The 22,006-nt window shown below is 44.4% G+C and overlaps 1 protein-coding gene across 3 annotated transcripts in view; it reads left to right on the top strand.

Moving 5' to 3' along the window:
- LOC108239762 (FERM, ARHGEF and pleckstrin domain-containing protein 1) overlaps positions 1–22,006 on the top strand; it is a 49,012-nt gene that overhangs the window by 22,073 nt on the left and 4,933 nt on the right. The window contains exons 3-24 of one of the 3 annotated variants that reach the window (XM_017422684.3): positions 6,738–6,842; positions 6,941–6,983; positions 7,146–7,224; positions 7,666–7,763; positions 8,125–8,239; positions 9,714–9,861; positions 9,988–10,083; positions 10,170–10,333; positions 10,455–10,523; positions 10,611–10,704; positions 11,002–11,215; positions 16,533–16,720; positions 16,875–16,964; positions 18,479–18,612; positions 19,625–19,706; positions 19,789–20,026; positions 20,105–20,235; positions 20,306–20,374; positions 20,740–20,829; positions 21,106–21,188; positions 21,464–21,576; positions 21,794–21,957. In XM_017422684.3, the coding sequence (XP_017278173.2) occupies positions 6,738–6,842; positions 6,941–6,983; positions 7,146–7,224; positions 7,666–7,763; positions 8,125–8,239; positions 9,714–9,861; positions 9,988–10,083; positions 10,170–10,333; positions 10,455–10,523; positions 10,611–10,704; positions 11,002–11,215; positions 16,533–16,720; positions 16,875–16,964; positions 18,479–18,612; positions 19,625–19,706; positions 19,789–20,026; positions 20,105–20,235; positions 20,306–20,374; positions 20,740–20,829; positions 21,106–21,188; positions 21,464–21,576; positions 21,794–21,957 (2,607 nt within the window). Of the gene's footprint in view, positions 1–6,737; positions 6,843–6,940; positions 6,984–7,145; positions 7,225–7,665; positions 7,764–8,124; positions 8,240–9,713; positions 9,862–9,987; positions 10,084–10,169; positions 10,334–10,454; positions 10,524–10,610; positions 10,705–11,001; positions 11,216–16,532; positions 16,721–16,874; positions 16,965–18,478; positions 18,613–19,624; positions 19,707–19,788; positions 20,027–20,104; positions 20,236–20,305; positions 20,375–20,739; positions 20,830–21,105; positions 21,189–21,463; positions 21,577–21,729; positions 21,958–22,006 lie in introns of those variants that run through there. The other 2 variants (XM_037976254.1, XM_037976253.1) reach the window with 2 other exon arrangements.

Below are 22,006 nucleotides of genomic sequence, written 5' to 3'. Positions count from 1 at the left end.
TTTGTGTCATGGGCTGCACCACATAAGGGTAAGCCACTAATGAAGCAACGCCTTTCCCACTGGATAGTCGGGGCGATCACTATGGCTTATGAGACCAAAGGCCTTGCACAACCTGCAGGTCTATGGGCTCATTCCACTCGTGGTATGGCCTCGTCCTGGGCACTGTTTCAGGGTGTACCTGTGGAAGACATATGTGACGCTGCCAGCTGGGCAACCCCTCACACCTTCACTAGGTTCTATAGACTGGACGTCACGGCGCCAACTCTGGCTCACACAGTTTTGGGCGTGGGCTCCACGCCTAGATAACTGCAGAATGCATCTGTTGGTCTTCGAGTAAGCTTATCTGGCAATACGGGAGTCTCTATATCCCATAGTGAGATACCGAAACGAATGTTGAAAGAGAACTTTAGGTTAAGGAATTAACCCCGGTTCTCTGAAACATGAGTGAGGTATCTCACCAGATCACCCTCCTTGCCTGGAGTGAGGAAGAGGTGTGCTTAAAAGACTGAAGATCACTTGCGTGACGTCAGGCATTTATGCTGGGAGGAAGCCCACCTCCTGGAGCTGACGTCACTTCTGTCGGCCAGTCAGGACTGGCGTAATGTAATAGAGCTTCTGGGGGACAGGCACGGGGGCGTGTTCCATAGTGAGATACCTCACTCATGTTTCAGAGAACCGGGGTTAATTCCTTAAACCTAAAGTTACCGAGCTCAATGCAGATTACATCTGTTGAGAGGTTCCTCCTCTGGCCATGAAAGGAACAGTTGTTTTCAGCACTTTTGTGCAAAGGTGTTTAAATCTTTCTCACGGTGTGACGATACAAACACGCTTCATCGTATTATTCAGGACTAATTCGGCCTTTTTCTAGTTCAACTAAATGCAGAGTTTGTGCCTAAATCAAATGTGAAGTGAAGCGTCTTCTTCGGGACTGACAGTAATTCACAGCGTTGAGAACAAGAGTCGGGAACGGATCCAGAATTCGAAGCAGGTGAGGGGGGGTAGTATTTCCTGCTGCTGTAAAAGAAATTCCCCTTTTCCCTCTGGTTATTTTAATAATACTTGACACTCAGCTAAAGTGGAACAGGATTTTGTATTGCATCAGCATGTTTGAAACGAAACGTCAAGGTTTTTATGTTTGCAGAGCATGTTTGTATGATTGGCTGAATCTCCGCTGCTTGTTTTAGTGTCCCCCCCGATAACGATGCACGGCCACAACTGTTGCATCCATCTTCTGGTTTATGGTCCTCCGACGAACAGTTGGAGGTCTTTGCACAAATGCCTGCAGCTCTGTGCTGTTACATATTCAATAGCACAACAGGACACTTAATTATCCTTTATGCAAAATCAATATGGATCCAGCTGGCCAGTCTCCAAGGAGGGTAGGGAAGGCAAAGAAATGTGAGTATGTCAAAGAGAGGGGGAGGAAGAAGAGGAGGAGGAGGAGGCTTTGGTGAATCCAGGGGGGCATTATTTTCATGGTTGTCCTCTCTGGCCTCGAGGCTGGCCTACTGTGACGGAATGACTCTGACAGCTGTGGCAGTCCAATCATCACTTCTTCTCTTTATTTCTCTTCTCTAGCACAAGAGTTTAGCCAATAAAAAAAAGAAGCATTTTTTTCCTATATCTTGCAGACAACAACAACAAAAAGGACCGAAAATGTCCTTTTTATTGGAACGGTACGAAGGGATTTGTGTGTTTATATCGCGTTTAAAAAATAATTGGCTCCTTACTGTGAGCACATCGCCGTGCACAAGGGCACACATCTGTATGCGAGTTCACAGGATTATCGGTGGGTTCGTCTCCCTCCTCCCGTCTCTTTGTCAGCTTTGTGCTGGAGTCGAGTCACCCTGGGAATCTCTGCAGCGCATGACCTGAATCTCAATGCGCTCTAGCTGCCGCTGACCTCCCCGTCCTGCCCTTCCCTTTCTGCGCACATACCTGCTCCTACCTACACACGCCACATGTGCTGTTTAGGACTATAAATAGCTGTTTGCTTGACCGAACCCACAGGAGTGTTGGCAGAAAGTCACAGTGTGGAGTCTTTACACGTGTCTTTAATAACAGCACGAGGGGAATCTTAACTGTCTGCTGCTGTAATTAGCTGTAATGTCAGCGTTGTTCTGAACAGCGACATCAGAAACACCACAGTTAAATTAAAGTTACGCAAAATGGCTCCTGTGGGGTTTCTCGGCAGATTATGAAACGGCTAAAATCAGATTTTATATAATGCTTTTGCAGCTTTAACTCTAATATACAAATACACATAAGTAGACTGAGATAATACAAGTGATCTGTTTACATCTGATATTGATATTTTAAAGAGGTTTAAAGGTTGTAATCTGTTGAGAGTAAATTTTAAATCTGTGTCTGCTAAAACCCCCAAAAAGACCTCAGATAACTTTTCAAAGAAATTGTGATCTTTTTTTTAAATAGAAGTACCTAAAGTTGGAATTCCTAAACAAAACATTAAATAAAATATATTTAAATTTAGTGGTTAGAATATTAGTTCTTCTTTGTCTTTCTGCTTTTTAGAAAGTGACGATTTAAGCCTGACAAGCTTATGTTAGCTCGTTAGTTAGCCTGGTTATTAGCCTTTTTGCAAACGCTTGCTGTAAAACAGCCTTACCTTAAGAACAGCGTTGGGTGGTGCATCTCTGTCAGGCAAGTCATGACCGACCATGATTTTTTTTTGCAACTAGAAACAATTTCAAACAGCAGAAATTCTCTTTTTTTTATGAGGCAAAATTGTTCAGAGGAATTCCCCCTATTTAGGCCATGATACAGCTGGCTGTGTGGGGGAGGGGTGGCATTACTCTGCACTACATACAACCGGAGACCACCCTGCGTGGTTTAACATAGAATTTAAAAAACATAAAATAAAATCACAGGAACGGTATTAACAGAAGAATTTAGAAATCCTGAATCTGTGACTTTTTAAAAATGGAATCTTTCCTCTGCCTCGTTTTTAGTCTTCAACAATAAATCCATTCCAAGTTTTTGGTTGTATTTTTTTTTTTTACCAGCACTCCTATATTGCACTTTTTGTTAGAAGCAGCTTGATCCCAAACATTACCAGTTCTCCATTTCCTTCTTTGAACCACGCAGCCATTTTACCTCGGCCACAAGTGACAACCTCCTCCTGGGAAGTTACACGTCCATAATCCGAACCAGCAGGTGCGACAGGAACAGCATTGCCTGCGACGCAGGAAAAGAATGAAACAAACCCATTAAATCCCTCTCCTGTAATGGCTTTCCTTGCTGCCAGTGTCAGCTCCTCCAGTGCTCCACAACCAATATATTCAGCCAGACATGATTCCCTTTGTTCTTTCTTTTTATCTGGAGCCTAAAGGCACAGGCAGTCTGTTTGCTACCCATGGCACCCACCCCCCACTCATCCTCCACAACCCCCCTAGTAGAAGTTTGGCGAGCAGCGCCTGCCTGGTGAGGCCTATTGTAGGTGAAGTGGAGCATACCAACAACTCCTGGAGGGCAGCGGTTTGGGGAGCACAAAGCTGCTCTACACCTGACCTTTATACTTTTTTCTTTTTTTTTTCTGACAGGAGCTTCCTAACAAGGGGTGGGAGGTGAAGGGGGGGCCTATTTGTTCTACCCTGAAGTGGAAACCCAAGCAGACATGCGCTCAGACGTTGCCGTCATCTTTATTTAGCCTCCTCCTGTCAGCCCGAGCATACAGAGGTCAATGTAGCGATGCAGACATGCCAGCGTGTATACACGTGTAAACACTCACACGGTCTCTGTTCAAACCTAATAGGGCCAGACAGACTCTTCCTGCATGTCTGTCCTGGGATCGCTGACTCACAGTGTGTCATCTTAGTCTGGAGTTGACTGATCAAAGTGAAACTAGCTCTAATGCTGTATTAAACAAAGGTCATTGAAATTGAGATTGGTGGCATTTTCTTGCAGAAGTTGAAGGAAATGCCAGCCGATGAACTTGCTTCCTTTAAGGATGTAACCTTTCTGATGGTGCAGCGAGGCTGTGCTCCGTGCGAGTGTTTGTTTGTGTGCCGTTTTCACAGACTACTTCATTACATATTCTTTGATTTATTATGTCAGTGTTTTTAATAATCTAAATGAACAAAGGAGCAAAGTGCCCCGAATGCTCTTGCAATAACTAAACACGAACGGTTCTGTGAAGTCAGACCGGCAGAGGAAATTACCTTTTTCCTTTTTATAGCCCCAGTGACCTAAATGAACTGAAAATGCTGCTCAGCCACACTGGCGGCATGCCTCTTAATGGGATGCCAGTGGTGTTCAGTCCAGACCCAGAAATTCAAATATGTGACACCTAACATGACAAACATTTTATAATTTTGGGACGCCAGCACAAAGGAATCCCTAATTTTTGCAGTGGAGCGTTAAACGAATGGTTATTGTGTTAATTCATTCATTTTTAACTAAATTGAACACCTACAGTGTTTGTGTTTCCAGTATAAGTTTTCAGGGACCTGTCTGCTCCTGTGGTTAAACTTTGGAGATTTCTAAAGTAAAGTCAGTTCTATCTATTATCTTCTAATTCTGTACACTACGACAGCCATCATTCTTGTTGACTTGTGTCATTAACAATGGTCGTGCTGTGATGGTCGCACCGACGTCATGAAGGAACAGTGACCCACGTCTGCAAAAACTGCATTTAATCAAGCTCTGTCTTGACTTTAATCGGCGTCTTCTTCACCCATCTCTGCTTGGTTCCTAATCATTTTTACCCTGACAGCAGATTTCTAAAAGCTTCTCCATTTTCTGTGTCCACTGTTCTTGTCACTGTTCATGTTACATTCCCTGTTTTTTTCGAGTAAAGCTGAGACTTGGAAGTCATTCATGAGTTTAACTGACTGCTGCATGCCGCAGCAAAATGGTGCGCGTGAGGAGGACTGATGGCTTCTTTCCCTCCAGCCGTCTCGTCGCTGGCCCCGTCCTCTCTGTCACCATATGGAAACAGCTGGTCCCCCAGTGGTGAGAAGCCCCTCTGCACTGCGTGAAAATGTCACGGAGGAGAGACAGAAATGTGCCCCGGCAAACAGAAAGAGACGTGGGAAAAGTGTTTGATGGACTTATTTGGAGATGGCTTTGGATTTTCTTGTGAATGCTTAATCCCTTTCACTACGCTATCAGAGCTGTGGGTTTTGTTCCTAAAAGATTTATAGGGATACAGACATTCTTCGCCAGTGAAACACGAGACAGATTTAAAAGCGGGCAAACCCCCTCAGCTGCATCGGGGAGGTTCTTGTAATAGCGTGTACCTCAACAAGTCTCTGCAGTTTTGTGTAAAAGTGCAGGAAAAACTGAACGAAACATACCCAGGCACAGCTCCAGGTCGTTATCGAAGCCATGGGGAGAAAAAAAGCTTCTACAAATGTTCATATACTGGAGCTGAGACAGGCTCTGCTGTGGTGCAAGCAAGTCACGAGGAAGCAGCCAGGCAGAAATTCTCCTGTTGTGCGTCTGTGAGAGTCCTGTCCTGTTTTGGTGTCTGTCGGAGAAGTCTTTCTGTGGAAACCCCTGACATTAATTTGACCTTACATTGGAACGTTTCTCTTTCTCCGAGGTTGTGGTGGGTCTTTTTTTTTCTTTTTCTTTTTTAGGTTTTTGTGTTTATCGTGTTGTCAGTCTTTACCAGTAAGTGGGCAGCTGAGTTGTTCTTCAAAGTGTTTTTTTTGTGTGCAGAATGAACGAGGACAGAAGCAGTCAGGGGGAGTCTTACTCCCAGTCTGACACTGTAGTCACCTCAAAGGCTTCTGGGCCGTCACTAGTGACAGCAATGACATTGAAACTGCAGATCAAAGATGAGGTCCACCCTCCTCTGCAGCTGGGGAGATGTCAGCGTCTTAATGGCAGACTGACGCTGTGTTTCATTTACCTCTGAAGTCAGAAATCTGTTATTGGAATGACAAACATCCACCTTAAAGGGTTAGTTTAGATCTTTTGAACCAAGGTTTCTATGGAAAAATTGGAACAATTAATGTAGATCGCTCATTGAACAACCTTAGCTTGAAGAAATGGATAATTCTAACCAAACTGATGAGCTAATGGCTAGTCTGAGTGGAGCTAAGACCAAAGTGGACTGCTATGATTTTTGTGCTTGCAAATAACTATAAAATACAATGTAAATAACCATGTAATGTGTTATTTACTGATGATTTAAAGTTGTTTCTTTGCATTCAAACACTGTAGCAACACTTCCACTATTAGAGGTTGTCCAGTACTTTGTGTGAGACTGATTTAATGAGATAGAAACTGACAGAAGTATAAATAAACTGTTTATTGTTGCAGTTATAGGTTCTTCTTTATCGGCAGCCATATTGGATATTAAGGTCGGGGCTGGTGTGAAACCTTTGACTTTTGGATGCATGGGGACGTTCCAGTTGATTTTTTTCCAACTTGGAACTCTGAAATTCCTACTTCCGAGTGTATCTGTACTCAACATTAGTATCTGAATGCTAGCACAGACGGAGGAAAGATAGCAGAGGAATGTAGACTGAGAACACAATCATTTATTTGGCTAATATTCACAAGCAAAGGGCTTGACAGGTCTACAAAGAGCACTTGAGTGCTCCTTTGTGTTGAAACGTTTCGGGTCATTAAGTTGTTCGGAGGTTATTGGTCGTAAATAAGAATATAAAATACCAGAAAGTCATTGGACTGGAATACTAAGACTGAAATAGAAACGGTTGCTATATTTTAACCTTAGTAATTGTTTCTTTTTGCTCTTTTGTTCACAGCAAAAAGCCTCGGGCAAGGTGCTATTTGACTTGGTGTGCTCCCACATGAACCTTATTGAAGGGGATTACTTTGGCTTGGAGTTTCAAAACCACCAAAAGATGATGGTGAGAAAAGTTCAAATACAGCCTCATCTTAAACGTCTCCAAAGTTTGTTTTTTTTTATTTTACATTTGATTTGTGACGCTCTTTTATTCCTTCACAGGTGTGGTTGGACCATATCAAACCCATTATCAAGCAGCTAAGACGTAAGTGTTTAAAAATGCTGTTTTATTCTCATAGAAATCTCTTCCTCCTTCAGTTTTAACTGGAGGAAATGGCTGCCAAAGCAAATAAAATTAACTGTACAGTGTTATCTGCATAAATCTGTATTAGAATGTAATTGTTCTTTGTGTTTTCTGCCCACTCAGGACCAAAACACACAATCCTGAGGTTCAGCGTGAAGTTTTTTCCCCCGGACCACGCTCAGCTGCTGGAGGAGCTGACGAGGTGAGCTTTTCTTCGGATCATCTAACTCCTCTTATCTCCACGCCACATTTGTCTTCCACTTGGCACCGAGATGTGCGTTTGTATTTAAGTCCGTGTAACTGATCTCAGCTGCGACCGAAAGCAATTGTGGACACATAAATGAAACATGTGCGCCGATTCCCAGAGGATTTCTTCTCTCTTCAGTTGTCATGGCTGCCACGTCTCTCATTTCGTCCTCGGGAGATTAGCGTGGGGGAGCTAACGATTTTCTGGTTTCTGTTATGTAGCTCTGGATGTGCTGCATATTTTTAGAGACAGAGAGGATAAATAATCAATTTGCGGAAAGCAAAGCTTGCGTAAGGCATGTTATTCGATTAGCCTTTTTAGGTGTTGTGTTTGATGCCGTTGAGCTGATCTGGATATATGGTTGTTAATGTGGAGAGTGTTTGTGTTTGTGGCCAGATACCTGTTTGCCCTCCAGATCAGACAGGATCTTTCCTGCAGTCGTCTGACCTGCAACGACACCAGCGCAGCCCTGATGGTCTCCCACATCATCCAGTGTAAGTCTCACATGGCTGATTTCCTCCTTTAGCTCAAAGACACCAAAGCACAGACAGATCTGATAACTTCCTGAAACAGAAAAAAAATACACTGCTCTTTTTTCATGTAGAGCTTATCATCAAACATTGTCATACTGCAGACTGCTCACCGTCGCAAATTGATTATCTTTGTGTTGCTATGGAGACCTTTTAAGCAGAGTGGCTTTGGAGCAGCCACACATTTTCGAAACCAGACATTTTTGAAGCAGCCTTTTCATCCCGTTGGGATCAGAGTGTATATTCTTTCACCATAAAACACCGTCTTTGGAACCGACTTCTTCTTTTCTTTTTCCGTAAAATGTCCTTTCTGCTCGTTTCTCAGCTGAGATCGGTGACTTTGAGGAGAGCCACTGCCGGTCACATCTCCTCAACAACAACTACATTCCAGACCAGATGCCCCTGATCGACAAGATCATGGAGTTTCACTCGAAGCATATGTGAGTTTCCGATCTATAAAAGTGGCATCGCAAGAATCCAATCCGTTTTAACCCTGCTCGCAAGGTCGGCGAAGTCCTGAGCTGAGCACACATTATTCTCCTCAGCCGTGAACAGGAAATGTTGTTCCAGACTTTGTTATTGTCCCACTGGGATGTTTCATTACACAGGTGACACATTCAGGAAAGCAGCCATTGAATAAATGGCTTATTTCTCATTGACGTATCAGTGAAGGCTAGCCAAGTTTTAGAATTTATTTTACAGCTTCTGGCTTTGTTTCTACTCTATTTAAAAAAAAAAAAGATGGTCCAAAAAGATAAGCAAAATCTTTCTTTAACCAAATGACACACAGACAGATGTCGGCAGCTGGGTTTAGTGGTAAAAACCCACATTCGGTCTATTTAAGGATGACTAAGGGCAACTTTATGAGAAGTAAAGTTGGTTCTTTTCTATCGAGTTTATTGCTTTTGGGAGTATATTACTGGAAGCCTTCCAGATATCCTCACATCATCAAACATCTCTCCTCGGTGCATAAGTTATTCGAGCAGCAGCTTTGCCAACACTTGCTCTCCCTCCCCTCCCCCTTCGAGTTACACTGAGTCATGGACACACACACAGTGGGCGGCTGCTGCAGCATCAGAGGAGCTCCATTAAATTTGACTGCTCTCTTTGACTTGTCTGCTGATAACTGGAGCGCCACGTCGGGTTCAGTCTCCTGTTCAGTACCACACACAGGAAGCAGGAAGGCTTATCCACTGATAAGAATTAGGAAAGTTAGTTAGCGGGCCCCTCCCCAAACCTCCTCACTTCTGCTTCCAAAAACCTCAGATTAACACTGGAAACCTGGACGCCGCTCTGTCTTGTTCCTTAACCCTGAAACAGAGGGACACGCAGCAGGACGATAAGGCGGGATTTAATATATTTATCGAGAAAATTGGATGAAAGGATTAGGAATGCTGCGGTTTTCAAGCCTCCACAGGCTGGTGTCATTAAATGTTTTTTGCAGTCAGCATATCCACATATTTGTTGCCCGTGTCTGTGTGTGTGCTTTTAACAAACAAAAAGGACTACAACTTTGTCAGTTTTGAAGATATTAAGTTAAAATTTGGTGTGACAGTAGCTGAGAGTCATCCCAAACTAATAATTTGAGCACTAATGGATCGTAGGGCGTCTTTGTTTAAAACTTTAGCATGTAAATTGGAAAGCGATATGCATTCGTTAAAAGAATACTACTTTCATCATTGCCTGTTTTGTTTGCATATTTCACCAACTGGTTTCAGTTAGTCATTTCTGCACATTTTGACATTTTGACAACACTTAAGTTGACGACTCACTCATTGACTTGGTATCAAACAGATTTTTTTGATAACTGGTTGACTTTATAACAGCAATAACAAAACAAGACTTGTTAGAAACCCCACCTGATACGACGGTAAATATTCTTTAACTCTGTGGCTTCTTTTTTTTTTGTTGCAGAGGTCAATCACCAGCAGAATCGGATTTTCAGCTATTAGAAGTGGCTCGCAAGCTGGAAATGTACGGGATTCGGCTCCACCCTGCCAAGGATCGCGAGGGCACGGGGTTAAGTCTGGCCGTGGCGCACACGGGTGTCCTGGTCTTACAGGTCTGTAGGTCACAAACTAGGCAAACGTAAATAATGTGAGCTTTGGTCACTTGTGTTTCTCAGCTCTGTGGCTATATTTTTGATACGTTCCTGATTAGAGGTTTGTTAAATCTTTTGCCACATCAGGGGCACACGAGGATCAACGCCTTCAACTGGTCTAAAATTCGCAAACTGAGCTTTAAGCGGAAACGTTTCCTCATCAAGCTGAGGCCAGATCTAAATGTAAGTGGTGTCGCTTGATCTTCCTTTATGAACACACTTTCAGCCTCTTCAGTACTGTAAATTCTGTTTCTAATATGTCTTTACAGAGCTCGTATCAGGACACCTTGGAGTTCCTGATGGCCAGCAGGGACTGCTGTAAAGTCTTCTGGAAGATCTGTGTCGAGTATCACGCCTTCTTCCGCCTCTTCGAAGAACCCAAACCCAAACCCAAGCCGGTGCTGTTCACACGGGGCTCCTCCTTCAGATTTAGGTAGAGACTTTGTCACATAAATCCGTTCTCCAGCAGGACCGCAGGCGCACACTTAGTTAATAGTCTGCCACAGCTCCTGCAGAGTAGCTCATTATTATCTCTGTTGCACTTACTCTCGCAGCGGTCGCACTCAGAAGCAGGTGATTGATTACGTGAGGGAGTCCGAGTTCAAGAAGATCCCGTTTGAAAGGTAAGAGCTAGAGACACGTGGGCCTGTTTGGATCAACAAAGGATGCTGAGATTGTGTAACACTGACCTTCGATGGCCCATCTGTCAGGAAACACAGTCGGGTCCAGTACAACACTCGGGTCCAACACAACAGCCGCCTGTCGCCGTTGCCTTCTCCACACCACCATGAAGTGCCAACAGAAGTGAGTCTTTTTGTATTTGCTCAGTGGATTTGTGCTTTAATATGCAGGCTTACTTATTTCTGTTCAGTGAACTTTATTTGGGCGAGTTGTAAAATTACTTACTGGTAAATATTTAATAGTCTGGTGTGTATAGTCTTACAGTAGAAAATATAGAAGCCCTTCAAAACTGAATGAAAGACATCACAGGGAATTTTTGTACCAGACGGAGTTCGTTTAAAATCACAGCTTTTAGTTGTTATTAATGTTATATTACGCCTTTTGAATTTTTAACTCTCTGGCTTTTTCTCCTGCTGTCAGAGTGGTGCTCCTGGGGACAGACTCAGCTCTCCTTCTAGTCGTCATTGGAAGGAGTCGGTGCTGGTGAGTGCAGAAGACCCGGCGGCTTCGCGGACAACGAGGACGAGCCCTTCCCACCAGAGAAATGGCCACGAGGACAGAACGGGATCCGTGTCCAACACAGAGGAGATGAGAGGCTCGAACCGACAGACGCACCAAGATCATCTGAATCAAGGTCCAGCATTATGGGCTGCCTCAGACAGCCGCTCCACCACCAGTGGTACAAAAAATGAATTTGTCAAGAGCAGGGACCAAGCTAGCAGAACAAATTATAAGGAGCAGGCCCTGTTTGGCAAAAGGCCTGGCTCAGGGACTCAGCAGGAGCACTTTCTGGGTATGACGCGGTGCAGGGAGTCTCCTTCCTGTTCTAGAGCGTCACAAAACATGACTCGTGAGCTAGAGCAGGCGGTCAAGCAGTCACGTCAGAAGGCCGACCAAAGTCCTGCCCGTACCACTCCGGGCAGTGTCAGTGGTCAAAGCAGAGAGAGGCAGACTGGCAGCCCCCTCCTACGTCCGCATAAGATGGGTTCAAGGAGTTCTGGTACCAGTCCTGCCATTAACAACCCCCATCAAGCATCTGAGCAGAACGGCTCCATTCCCCCGCTCTGTAACGATGGCAGATGCTCCCCACTCCCAAGCCGATCATCTCGCTCACAGAAAATCCAAAAGGTGCATCAGTGGTCTAACGCAGACCCGCATCGCGGTGCGCCCCCACCCGGGCAAGAATCGCGCCCTGTCATGTCTCGGGCGGAACGTATGGCCGCTCTCGAACGCCGCATGATGGCCAACGGCCTGTCGGCGCCGGGCAGATCCCGGGCCGGTCAGAAACGATTAGGAAAGGCGGGCGTCTCACACGTGGGTGCAGTGCAAATGAGCGGGGGCTCCACCACCAGTGGTTCAGAGTCCAGTGAGTCTGAGGCGGAGAACAGGGGCCACTGCAGCAGCCCCTTGACTGGAAGTCCAGTGGAGGCTAACGCCTCGATACCTAGGAGTAAGTTTTCCTTTGGCAGCCTCCAGCTGGACGAGGACGCAGAAGTGGATGGATGCCATGTCTTCAGTGATGAGGACGGTGGACTGGTTTTCAGCTGCTGACGCACACAAACAAAAAGGAGTTTGACAGATTTGTTCTGGGACCAGATGGTCCGATTGTATAAAACCAGGAGTAGTCTTCTTAAGCACAGCACTTCTAACTGAAGCACTTTGTAAGGAGTTTTCTTGTCCGTTACGTAGAGGATCATTAACATTCAGCCTCCTTTTGTTTTAAATCCTGTCCAAGCAGACATATGCTTGTGCCTTGTTTGGGATTCACTGAATAGTTACTGTTTTAAAACTGTAGAGGCTACAATAATGTCTGTTTTGAAGGTTAATGAAAATGCAGTTGACCTGCCGGGTTGCTGAAGGTTCGGTTTAGTGCCTTAAGTCCTCCAACAGGGAAATATTATTCTGTAACTGTCCATAAGAGCATCCAAGTTCTCAAAGTTTCCTTTTTTTTGTTCAGTTTTTTGCATACCACACCCTGGGCTTGATATTAATATTTTTGGAGCGTCTCAAAATATCTGTTGACGTCCTGTTTAGTCATTTTTTAACCTTTTAGGCGTTTACTGACAGCAGTCTCTTTGTCTTGATAGCCTGAACAAGGTGCAGATACTTATTGTGTTTGTATGCAGTTTTATTTTGTAACAGCAGCCTTTTTTCTTCACTAACTTAAAGCAAATATCACAACTTATCTTTCGCAGAGGATTTGTTTGCTTAGAGAGACGCATGACATCTGAGTATTAAGTTGTTGCATTAGAAGGATTAGCAGTGTCTTGGTCAGACTGGTGTGAAGGGAAGTGTGTTGCAGGGATAGTTATTTACATTTTCCCCATCTGGCAAAAATTTTTTCATCACTAAACCAAGTCCTGCATGAGCTACTGGGTGTTCATAAAATTTCCAGTCTTCTCAATAAAATGGCACTGTACTTTTATTGTTTCCTATTTCTTTTGCACTTCTCTTCATGTTTGTGTTTAATCTGTTTAAGACGGCAACCACTTTTATGTTGTTTTTTTTCTCTCTTCTCTGTCCAGTTTTCGCTGTGAGCATGAATTTGTCTCATCTTGTCTGTTTTCCTCTCAGCTGCATGTAAACCTGTTCTGTCACTCGGTGTGTGTGTGTGTGAGTCAGTGGTTGGGTGGGGGAGGAAACTAGAGTATCAGTCTGTGGGTTCCCTTTTTTCTGCAGCGATCCAGCTAACCATTAACTTTTCCAGATTAGCAGAGAGGAGATCACGGTGGGGACGTTCGGGGAATACAAAGGAAAGCAGAAGCAGGTTTTAGTAACTGTGTGTACGGTGTAATGTACTCGCGAAAGGCAGTTTAAGGGCAGCGGCACCTCAAAGTATAGAGTCTCCAGGCTCATCCATCATAGTCGACTGCTTTTGTGGTCCTCCTGGACTTTTTTAGCACCGGCTTCAAGAAGAATATCCAGAGAGGGAGAAGTGTGGTTTTTCGATTCGAGCAGCTGTGAGACTGGTTCCTGTTTTTCTTCACAGCTACCTTTCCTATATATAGAGTATCTGTTAGTGGGTAAAAGAGCAAAGCTGCGTGATTTAATAAACATTATCTTTTATGGAGTATTGTGGATGTAGAGCTGCTGGATCGTTGCAGCATCAGGGACCCCTCAGTGATGCTTACAGTTAATTTTGTGTTGATGAACACTGGGCTCTCTAACAAAACCGTTTTACTGGAAGGATGTGTGTGTTCTCAACCACTGGTGTCCTTCAGGATGTGTTTCCAGTGCATGCATTACTAAATCAAGACTACGATGAACTACACATGGGGCTATCCTGTCCTGGCTGCTCTCTGCTGTATGTACTGTAACATGCAGTGCTCTGCAAAAGTCTTGACTTATCCCTTGTTGTTTATATTTTGCTTCTAATCAGCCAGACTTTCTTGGAATCCTTTAAAAGAGTCTTGAGCATTCTTTTTTCAGGCTTTCTGAAGGTCTTTCAAAGTTTTTGTTTTGAGCTTTGGCCATTTTCAGAGGATTTTTTTTGTTTGTTTGTTTGTTTAAGTCCTTTAACTCTGACCTATAAATCGTTCAGGCATAGAAAAGCTCCTTAACTCAAAGAATTACCCAGTGTTGTCGACACTTTGCAGACAGCTCAGCACAGAACTAACTTTAAGTTGGTTCTTTAGCTAGTAAGTAGCTAAAGTGCTAGCTAGCTAGTAACTTTGGCACCAGCAGCCTGTCGCAGAGACACAATTTGTATTGTTGAGTAAGTAAAATAAAGTATCAAAGACTGCACATTTGGACATACAAAATAGTATTTTAGAACCAACATCGTGATTCCCAAAGATGAGACCGTCTCTCAGCCACTTCTGGCCTTTTATTGATTACCAATGAGCCTCTCATGTCCCGCCATGATGGGGGCTTTCACCATTTAAATCAGCTTCATGGAACCAACAAAGGTATGGAGTGGCGTTGATGTGGAACGTTAAACATATAATGTGTCAGACTTTTCCTGTTCTAAATCTCATGGTCATCACTACATCCCACCTTTGAGCCTCACTGCCAGCTTCCCCTTTCATACATCGACCATTATAGCTCTGTCATTGCCTGACTTTGTGGTTCAGAGGCATAACAGCAGTGGGTTGACTTCAGGCCTCCGTTGATCTTTTCCTGCATCACGCCACGACCACCAGAAGTCGTCTGAATCCACGTCTTGAAGTGTTTTGTGGAAGGGTCCAGGTCTTGTGTTTCTTAAGGACATGACTTTCAGATACAATTCATCTGCTGTAGATATTTATCTTTTAGACCTGACACGCCTGTCATGGTCAGCTAAAAGGACCGGACAGAAAATAACTATAAAAAGCAGCTAAAGTTCATGGAGAAACTTTGAAAAACTGACAAACTATTGATCAAGAGCACTTCAAAAGGTCACAAGAAAGTCTTCTTGGAAACTAAACGTAAAGAGATTAAGAAGTTCTTAAAAAACTTTTGCACAGTACTTCTTCATGTGTTGCTCTTTTATTCTCTTCACTGTAATTCCATCTTCATGTATGCAGTCAGGCTGTGAATCTAGGCTATTAAACTAATAAACAGTATATTAAAGTTAAAGAGTTTTTCAGCTCTGTGTGTCACGAATCTAATTAGATGTTAAACTGTCCGGCTTACATCTGCCTCATTGATTAGAAAACATTAACTGAATGACAAATAGTACGCAAAATCCTTAATGTTGGTAGTTTTATACATTAGATTGTATCAGTCTCCCTTGGCTTTGAATTTTATTTCCTACAGACTATATAATGTTTTTAGTTTTGTCTTTTGGTAGCTGGTGTATGTGTTTTGGAATCTGGTGCTTGTCGTAGATGTTATAGATTTTCCCTTTTTTTTAAAAAAGAATCCTGTGTTGTGTTTCTTAGAGAATGATTGGATCCCACTCATTTGTAGCTTTCTGTATTTGAGTCATTTCTTCCCCCGGTAGTGTTTAGACTAAATGTCGTGCTGGTTTGTGGTCATGTAATCATCGGTTTTTTAATTTTTTTTTTTTTATTTGTGCCAACACACCCGAAGAAAGGCAGAGCGAGGTGAGCACATTTCTGCTCCTAACGTAGTAAGTAAGCCGAGTGAACGTTGTCAGGGAGCCGCTCCTCTCGACCGTCCTGCAGTATGTGCCTCGGCTTGTGCTCTGATTGATGTGGTGCAACGGCTGCTAGGGCTGTCTCAACTTCAGAGTGCGTCACGGCTGATTTCATTTATTTATTTTTACTTTTCCCAGATGTCCCAGTTTTACCTCCGTGCATTTTAATGTGTGTCACTGTGGACTGTGGCTCAAACGGCCTCTAAATGGACCTGTAAACGATCAAAACGTCCACCATGTTTGATCCTGACTAAAGGTCGCTGATTGACAAAGAAGTCACTATTTACTCTAACAATAACATTTCCCATCTAAACAATTAAATGAAAGGGGGTCCAAAAAGCTATAATTAAGCTCTTATCGTATTCCCTAGTAAATACGACATTGTTTATGCAGAAGTTGGCTTTTTCTTTTGGTCAACTCTTTTTGGGGCAGGGACTGCTGGTGTCCTAAAAGCCACCCCCGTTACGGTAAGCACATATAGTGTCATGTGTAATACGTTTACATACACCTGGCTGTATACATGTGTCACATTTAATCAAATTAAAATGCTCAGGCATGTCTGATATTGATCATTTAAAAAAAATAGGTAAAAATTGGTCTCATTAATGTATTATGATCTGAATTCTGTCATTGCAGTCTCTGTAGATTTGGACCTCTCTTCGCCACTAAGTATTTATTTTTGTCAGCCTGTTATCAATAAATCGGGTTCAGTTTAAAGTGTTTAAACCACCAGCTGTGTAGGTTTTCCCACAATGGTGGAAGTTCCTCTCTTCTTAGACTAGATGTGCGTGAATGCAGATGCTGACAATGATTTGCCATCGTGTCCAATGGCTGCACCGCATACTGACGTCGGCCGTGTGACTCCCTGCAGGCGTCGTTTCCAGCAGTCCTCACCTGTCCGGCTCCTCGGGACACCCCCACGGGATGGTGAACGGCCAGAAGTCCCTGGACCTGTGCGGCCACGGCTTCGACGGCCGGCAGCCTTCGCCGCTCACCAGCCCGCTGCTCAACGACGCCTGCAGTGTTCGCACCGACGACGAGGACGAGGTCCGGAGGAAGGTTCGTGAAAGCCTTACTGTGTTCAGTCGAGACGCGTCCCGAAGGCTCTGCTTCAAAGACGCTTGGATATATTATATTGGGAATGGCTCAATGTTTTCTTGTGAATGTACCGAACAAGCAGACAGGATGTAACTGTTTTGACGCCTTTTTGCAGAGGTTTCCCACAGATCGAGCCTACTTCATCGCCAAAGAGCTGCTGACCACAGAGAGGACGTACGTGAAGGACCTGGAGGTGGTGACCGTGGTAAGCCGAGTAGCTCTGCTGTTTTGGTTTCACCCGCTGCCTCTGTCCTCAAGGGAGGAGAAACATTAATTATTCCTATTAGCTGCTCCGTTGCAGCAAACCCGCCAAATCACAGCGACGGGCAGCGACACACAAACACTTTGACAGAAGCAATTTCATTTCTCATTCTTTCCTCACGCTCGAGCTCTGCAACGCGTTTATCCACCTCACCCAGGGTTGTGCATACTAAACCGCGTTTGTGTTTAAAGAGGGAGCTGCCGCGCCGCTTTATCTCCCTCTTTCAGATTTCATTGGCGGAGGAGCGAGCGCAGCAGTTTATTTGATCACGTCTCAAAGTAAATGCAGGCGAAAACAGGATATTAAATGTACAGTGTAGCTTTTTTATGTGTAAACGTGGATGTTTATGTTTTTTGTTTTCACCTGTAGCTGTAAAATCTGCAGCTGAGGTTCTCAGAGGAACCTTCGTCTTATCTTATAAACATTTGGGTTGAACTGTGTGTGTGTGTGTGTGTGTGTGTGTGATATGTCTCAGTCCGTTTCTGCCCATATGCTGGCTGGTGCTGCTGCAGTGTTGACGGTTCGTGGGGAAGTCATCTGAACGGCAGCTGGGGTTCTGTCTCAAGCCCTGCTAAGTTTCCCTTTCCCCCGTCATGTCGGCCGAATGGGGCTGCTCTCCGCCTGTCGAGCTCAAACACGCACCCTGTCTTAATGAAACAACCGTGCAAGAACGACTATTGATTTGTCTTTTCAACCTCAGCCAATTAAGGGATTTACAAGTTGAAGTTTAACTGCAAACACAGATGAAGTGGTTCTGAAAACATTGCGGCGCTTTTAATACAAGTAATCATCAATAAAGCGGCCTATATCTTTGAGAAAATGAATACTTAATTGATCCTTAACATGACTTCAATCAGAAAATCTGACTCGGGTACAAGTTTCACGCTTGATTTGTCTTTAATCCCGGGTGTTTGAAATCACACGGTTGCTTTTTTTCTCAAAACAGAAAACAAAATCTGTTTAAGAGCCATAATATTAGAGTTAAAGGAGTAGTTAGGAAGCTCAGGAGTAAGGTTCTGTGGAAAGGTTATAAAACATTAATTGTTGGAGTCAAATCTGTTTGTCTGTTAGCAAAATATCTCATGAAGCAGCTGACGGATTTGAATGAAACTCTCAGGAAGTAATCACTGGCTGTTCATTTCCAGCTGATTAACTTTGGGAGTCAACCGGATTCAAGATGGCTGCTGCAGCTAAACAACTTTAGAAAACAAAAAGATGTGATAACTCAGTGAATTTCACAGATATTGAGCTAAGATTTGGTGTGGTAGTAGCTGAAAATCATATAACTTTATGCTACTTTTTAAAAGAAATATTGCTTAAATTATGTTATCGCAGTTTTTTGAGATGCGCTCAGGGTTTCTTCTGGTTTCAGCTCTGAAAGATGCTCACGTTTGTTACCTAAATACCGTCAAATGTTTTGCCTCGTGGTGAATATTTTCTTTCAATGCGTTTCCCAGTCCTTCCAGAGTGTTGTGGGACAAGACGAGGCGACTCCAGACTCCCTGAAGGACGCCGTCCTCTCCACCTTCGGGCCGCTGCACAAGTTCCACACAGGTTTTCTCAGGGAGGTGGAGCAGAGGCTGGCCCTGTGGTGAGGCTCTTTTTCACTTCCACACCAACACTGGCCACGCAGGGCAGAGGAGAAAGTCACACGTTGCTTTGGTTTTGGTCACAGCTTCTGCTCAGTTTTTTTTATTTTATTTTATTTTTAATGACTTTTATTGGCATGCAGCCTGAGAGGGCAACCCAATCCCTTCAGGTGTTCTGAGGAGCTGCCATCGCCATGGCAACAAGACAACTTGCCTTTTCTTGCTCGTGGGTTTGTGCTGCTGTCTTTAATGATGCTCTGCTTCATCTTAGCACACACACACCCCTCTCACACACACTCGGTTCCTCACCAAGTTAAGATTTTTCAGCCGTTTACTGCAGACAGGTTGCAGTAAGCATAAACACACAACTAAACAGTGAGACTCCACTTTCTGATGTAAATGCAAATTATCCAGAGCTACACGTGTCTTTTAGCTTTGCATAGTCAAATATAGAAGGAGATCTGCGCTTCTGTTGTTTTGAACGAGATCAGAAGGCTGTCTGTCATAAATGAAGTAAGTTACATGTTAAAAAACAAGAGATTTCTGAAATAATGTGCTAAATATTTTAAACAAGCCCAGTTAGGGCATCCAAATACTTCTCCATCCTGTGTGAGTAGTTTCATGCTCAAGGGAGACCCCTGCTGGTAGATGTCTTTACTTGCAGCGAGACGCATCTGAAAAATCAATGAACTGAAAAATGTTTTGTGTTGGTTAATCAATTAATTTACTGTCAGCTGTCCAAAAAGATAATTGGATTTATGTAAGCATGTTAAAGGAAAAACGAGATGACAAACAGTGTCATCAGCGGTGAAGGAAAAAAAACTGAAGTGCTCACTTTAATTACGCACGTTCACTCCAAGAGGAAAAGCTTTTTTTTTTTTTAAAGAAACTTGCTTTTATTTTTGTTTAAAACAAAGTCTAGTTAAAAAAAAAGTAACTTTCTGAGAAATTCCTGATGTTTTTTTTGCAAAATTGGTCACCCATCAACTCTCGTGTTTTTTTTTCTGTTTTTAGGGAAGGACGCTCGAATGCTCACATTAAAGGAGACTACCAACGCATCGGAGACGTCATGCTGAAAAACCTTCAAGCCCTGAAGGTGAGTTGTGAGCTCAGGTAAATCCGTTATGCTTTTAAGGCCACGGCAGCGCATCGTCATCACTCGACGACTCCGTCTGCAGCCTCTGACAGCGAACCTGCACAAGCAGTCCGACATCCTGCTGGAGCTGGCGAAGGCCTGCAAGGCGTCCCGCAGGCTGGAGAATCTGTGCCGAGACTTCGAGCTGCAGAAGGTGTGCTACGTCCCCCTCAACGTCTTCGTGCTGCGGCCCCTTCACCGCCTCGTTCACTACAAGCAGATCCTGGAGCGCCTGTGCAAACACTACCTGGCCACCCACGTGGACTTCAGGGACTGCAGAGGTGGGTTCTCGCCGACACGCGGGGGCTCTCCCCCCTCCGCGTCCGAGCGCCTTCTGACTCGTCGGGTCGTTTCCGCAGCTGCTCTAGCGGATGTGATGGAGGTTGTGGATCAGCTCCAGGGGAGTCTGGCGAAGATGGAGAACTTCCAGAAACTTCTGGAGCTGGAGAAAGATTTGCTCGGTGTCGACAATCTCGTCGTTCCTGGTCGGGTGAGTTTAAAGCTGGACCACTATGTCAGCCATTTTTAATTCTACTTTTCATGACTTTTTTTCTTTTCAGGAGTTCATCAGGTTAGGCTGCCTTAGCAAACTGTCTGGAAAAGGCCTACAGCAACGAATGTTTTTCCTGGTAACACCCTCTTTTCTTCTATTCAGAACACTAATCTAATTATGTAGCTGAATGATCTGAGCAGAAAGATAATTCTTTCTGTTGCTCCAGCTGTGCATGACGCAGATGGTGTTGGTGGATTTACTGTTACAAATATAACACACGTTCCTTTGAACTCTCACAGCTTAACGCCCTTAAACATGCGCTCGGATTGGTAGTTTAGACGTTTCAGTCGTGGCCGTAGAAAAGTTGAAGAACGTGCATGTGGTGGAGCGTCGTGTCATTTATACACTTTGTCGTTCAAGCATGTGATTTGGTTTTCATCTGGAGGATTCATTTACATTCACTCTGTTCCTCTCTCGCTCTCTCTGTTTCCTTGGCAACAGTTTAATGACGTTATTTTGTACTCGAGTCGAGGGATGACGCCAACCAATCAGTTCAAAGTGCACGGGCAGCTGCCGCTCCGTGGGATGACAGTGAGTGTGGCGCTGCACGAAGTGATGAATGGCTGTCAGCAGTTTGTCATTACTGTAAACAAGCTACCTCAGACAGCTGAACTTTAACTCTCCTAACGTCACCCAGAACACACGCACACACACACACACACACACACAACAGCGTTCACATTTCCTTCTCTCTCATTTCCTTTTTATTGTAACTCCTACCCCTCTCTCCCGCTCCTGTCTATTTTTGGTCCTTGCTGTCCCAGATTTTTGCAGCTCTTTAATGTGTTTTCTGTGTACGTCTTCCAGATCAGAGAGAGCGAGGATGAGTGGGGTGTGCCTCACGCCTTCACGCTGGTTGGACAGGGACAGTCGGTGGTGGTGGCAGCGAGGTACGACCAAACTCACCTCGGATCTATTGAAGCGGCCCTGTGTGCTTTTTTTTGTCTCGTTTGAGATGGCGTTGAGGAAAGCCAACGCTCTCCTTTTAGCCAAAAAGACTCACTGCAGTCGTGCAGACTAATTTCTCTCAGTCTAAATGCTCCCCTGGCTCAGACATTGACCCAAAAGGGGCAAACAAACCAATTAAAATAAGACCTTTTTGTTTGTTTTTGGGGGCTATTTCTAACCTTAAGGTCACCCTGCTTATGGTCGCTTTGTTTTCCAGTTCTCTGACAGAAATGGAGAAGTGGATGGAGGACATTAAGATGGCGATAGAAATGGCAAAAACCAGCAACGGGCCTTCATCCGAGCTGCTGACCAGCAACCAGACAGACAGCAGTAAGTTAAACCATGTAAAGGACTGAGAAACATTTATTTCAGTTCGCTGTGATAAATAAACTGCTGCCGTCAAAAACGCATGAATTATGAGTTAAAAAAGAAAGAACGGATACACATTGGTTCCTGAAAGATCTGACTCTGCCTGTGTTTTAGCCTCTTTTCTCCCGCCCACCACCCTGCCGGTTGTCTAGCAGTAACACCCTCCTGACTTTCCCAGAATGCTCAGAAGACTCCTCGGCGGAGGCGGAGTCCGAGGACGACACGCCGACTCCGAACGCATTGCCCGAGAGGCCCGCCCCTCACCGTGGTAACACCATGGTGCACGTGTGCTGGCACAGGAACACCAGCGTGTCCATGGTGGACTTTAGAATAGCTGTGGAGGTACCAGCTAAAGCTCAGACCTGCCCCCCCACCCCCCGCCCTCGCCCCC

The sequence above is a fragment of the Kryptolebias marmoratus genome, linkage group LG6, assembly GCF_001649575.2.
Source record: "Kryptolebias marmoratus isolate JLee-2015 linkage group LG6, ASM164957v2, whole genome shotgun sequence".
NCBI classification, from domain to species: domain Eukaryota; kingdom Metazoa; phylum Chordata; class Actinopteri; order Cyprinodontiformes; family Rivulidae; genus Kryptolebias; species Kryptolebias marmoratus.
The sequence above is the reverse complement of the archived record's forward strand: the minus strand, read 5'-3'. Positions and strand labels throughout refer to the sequence as shown.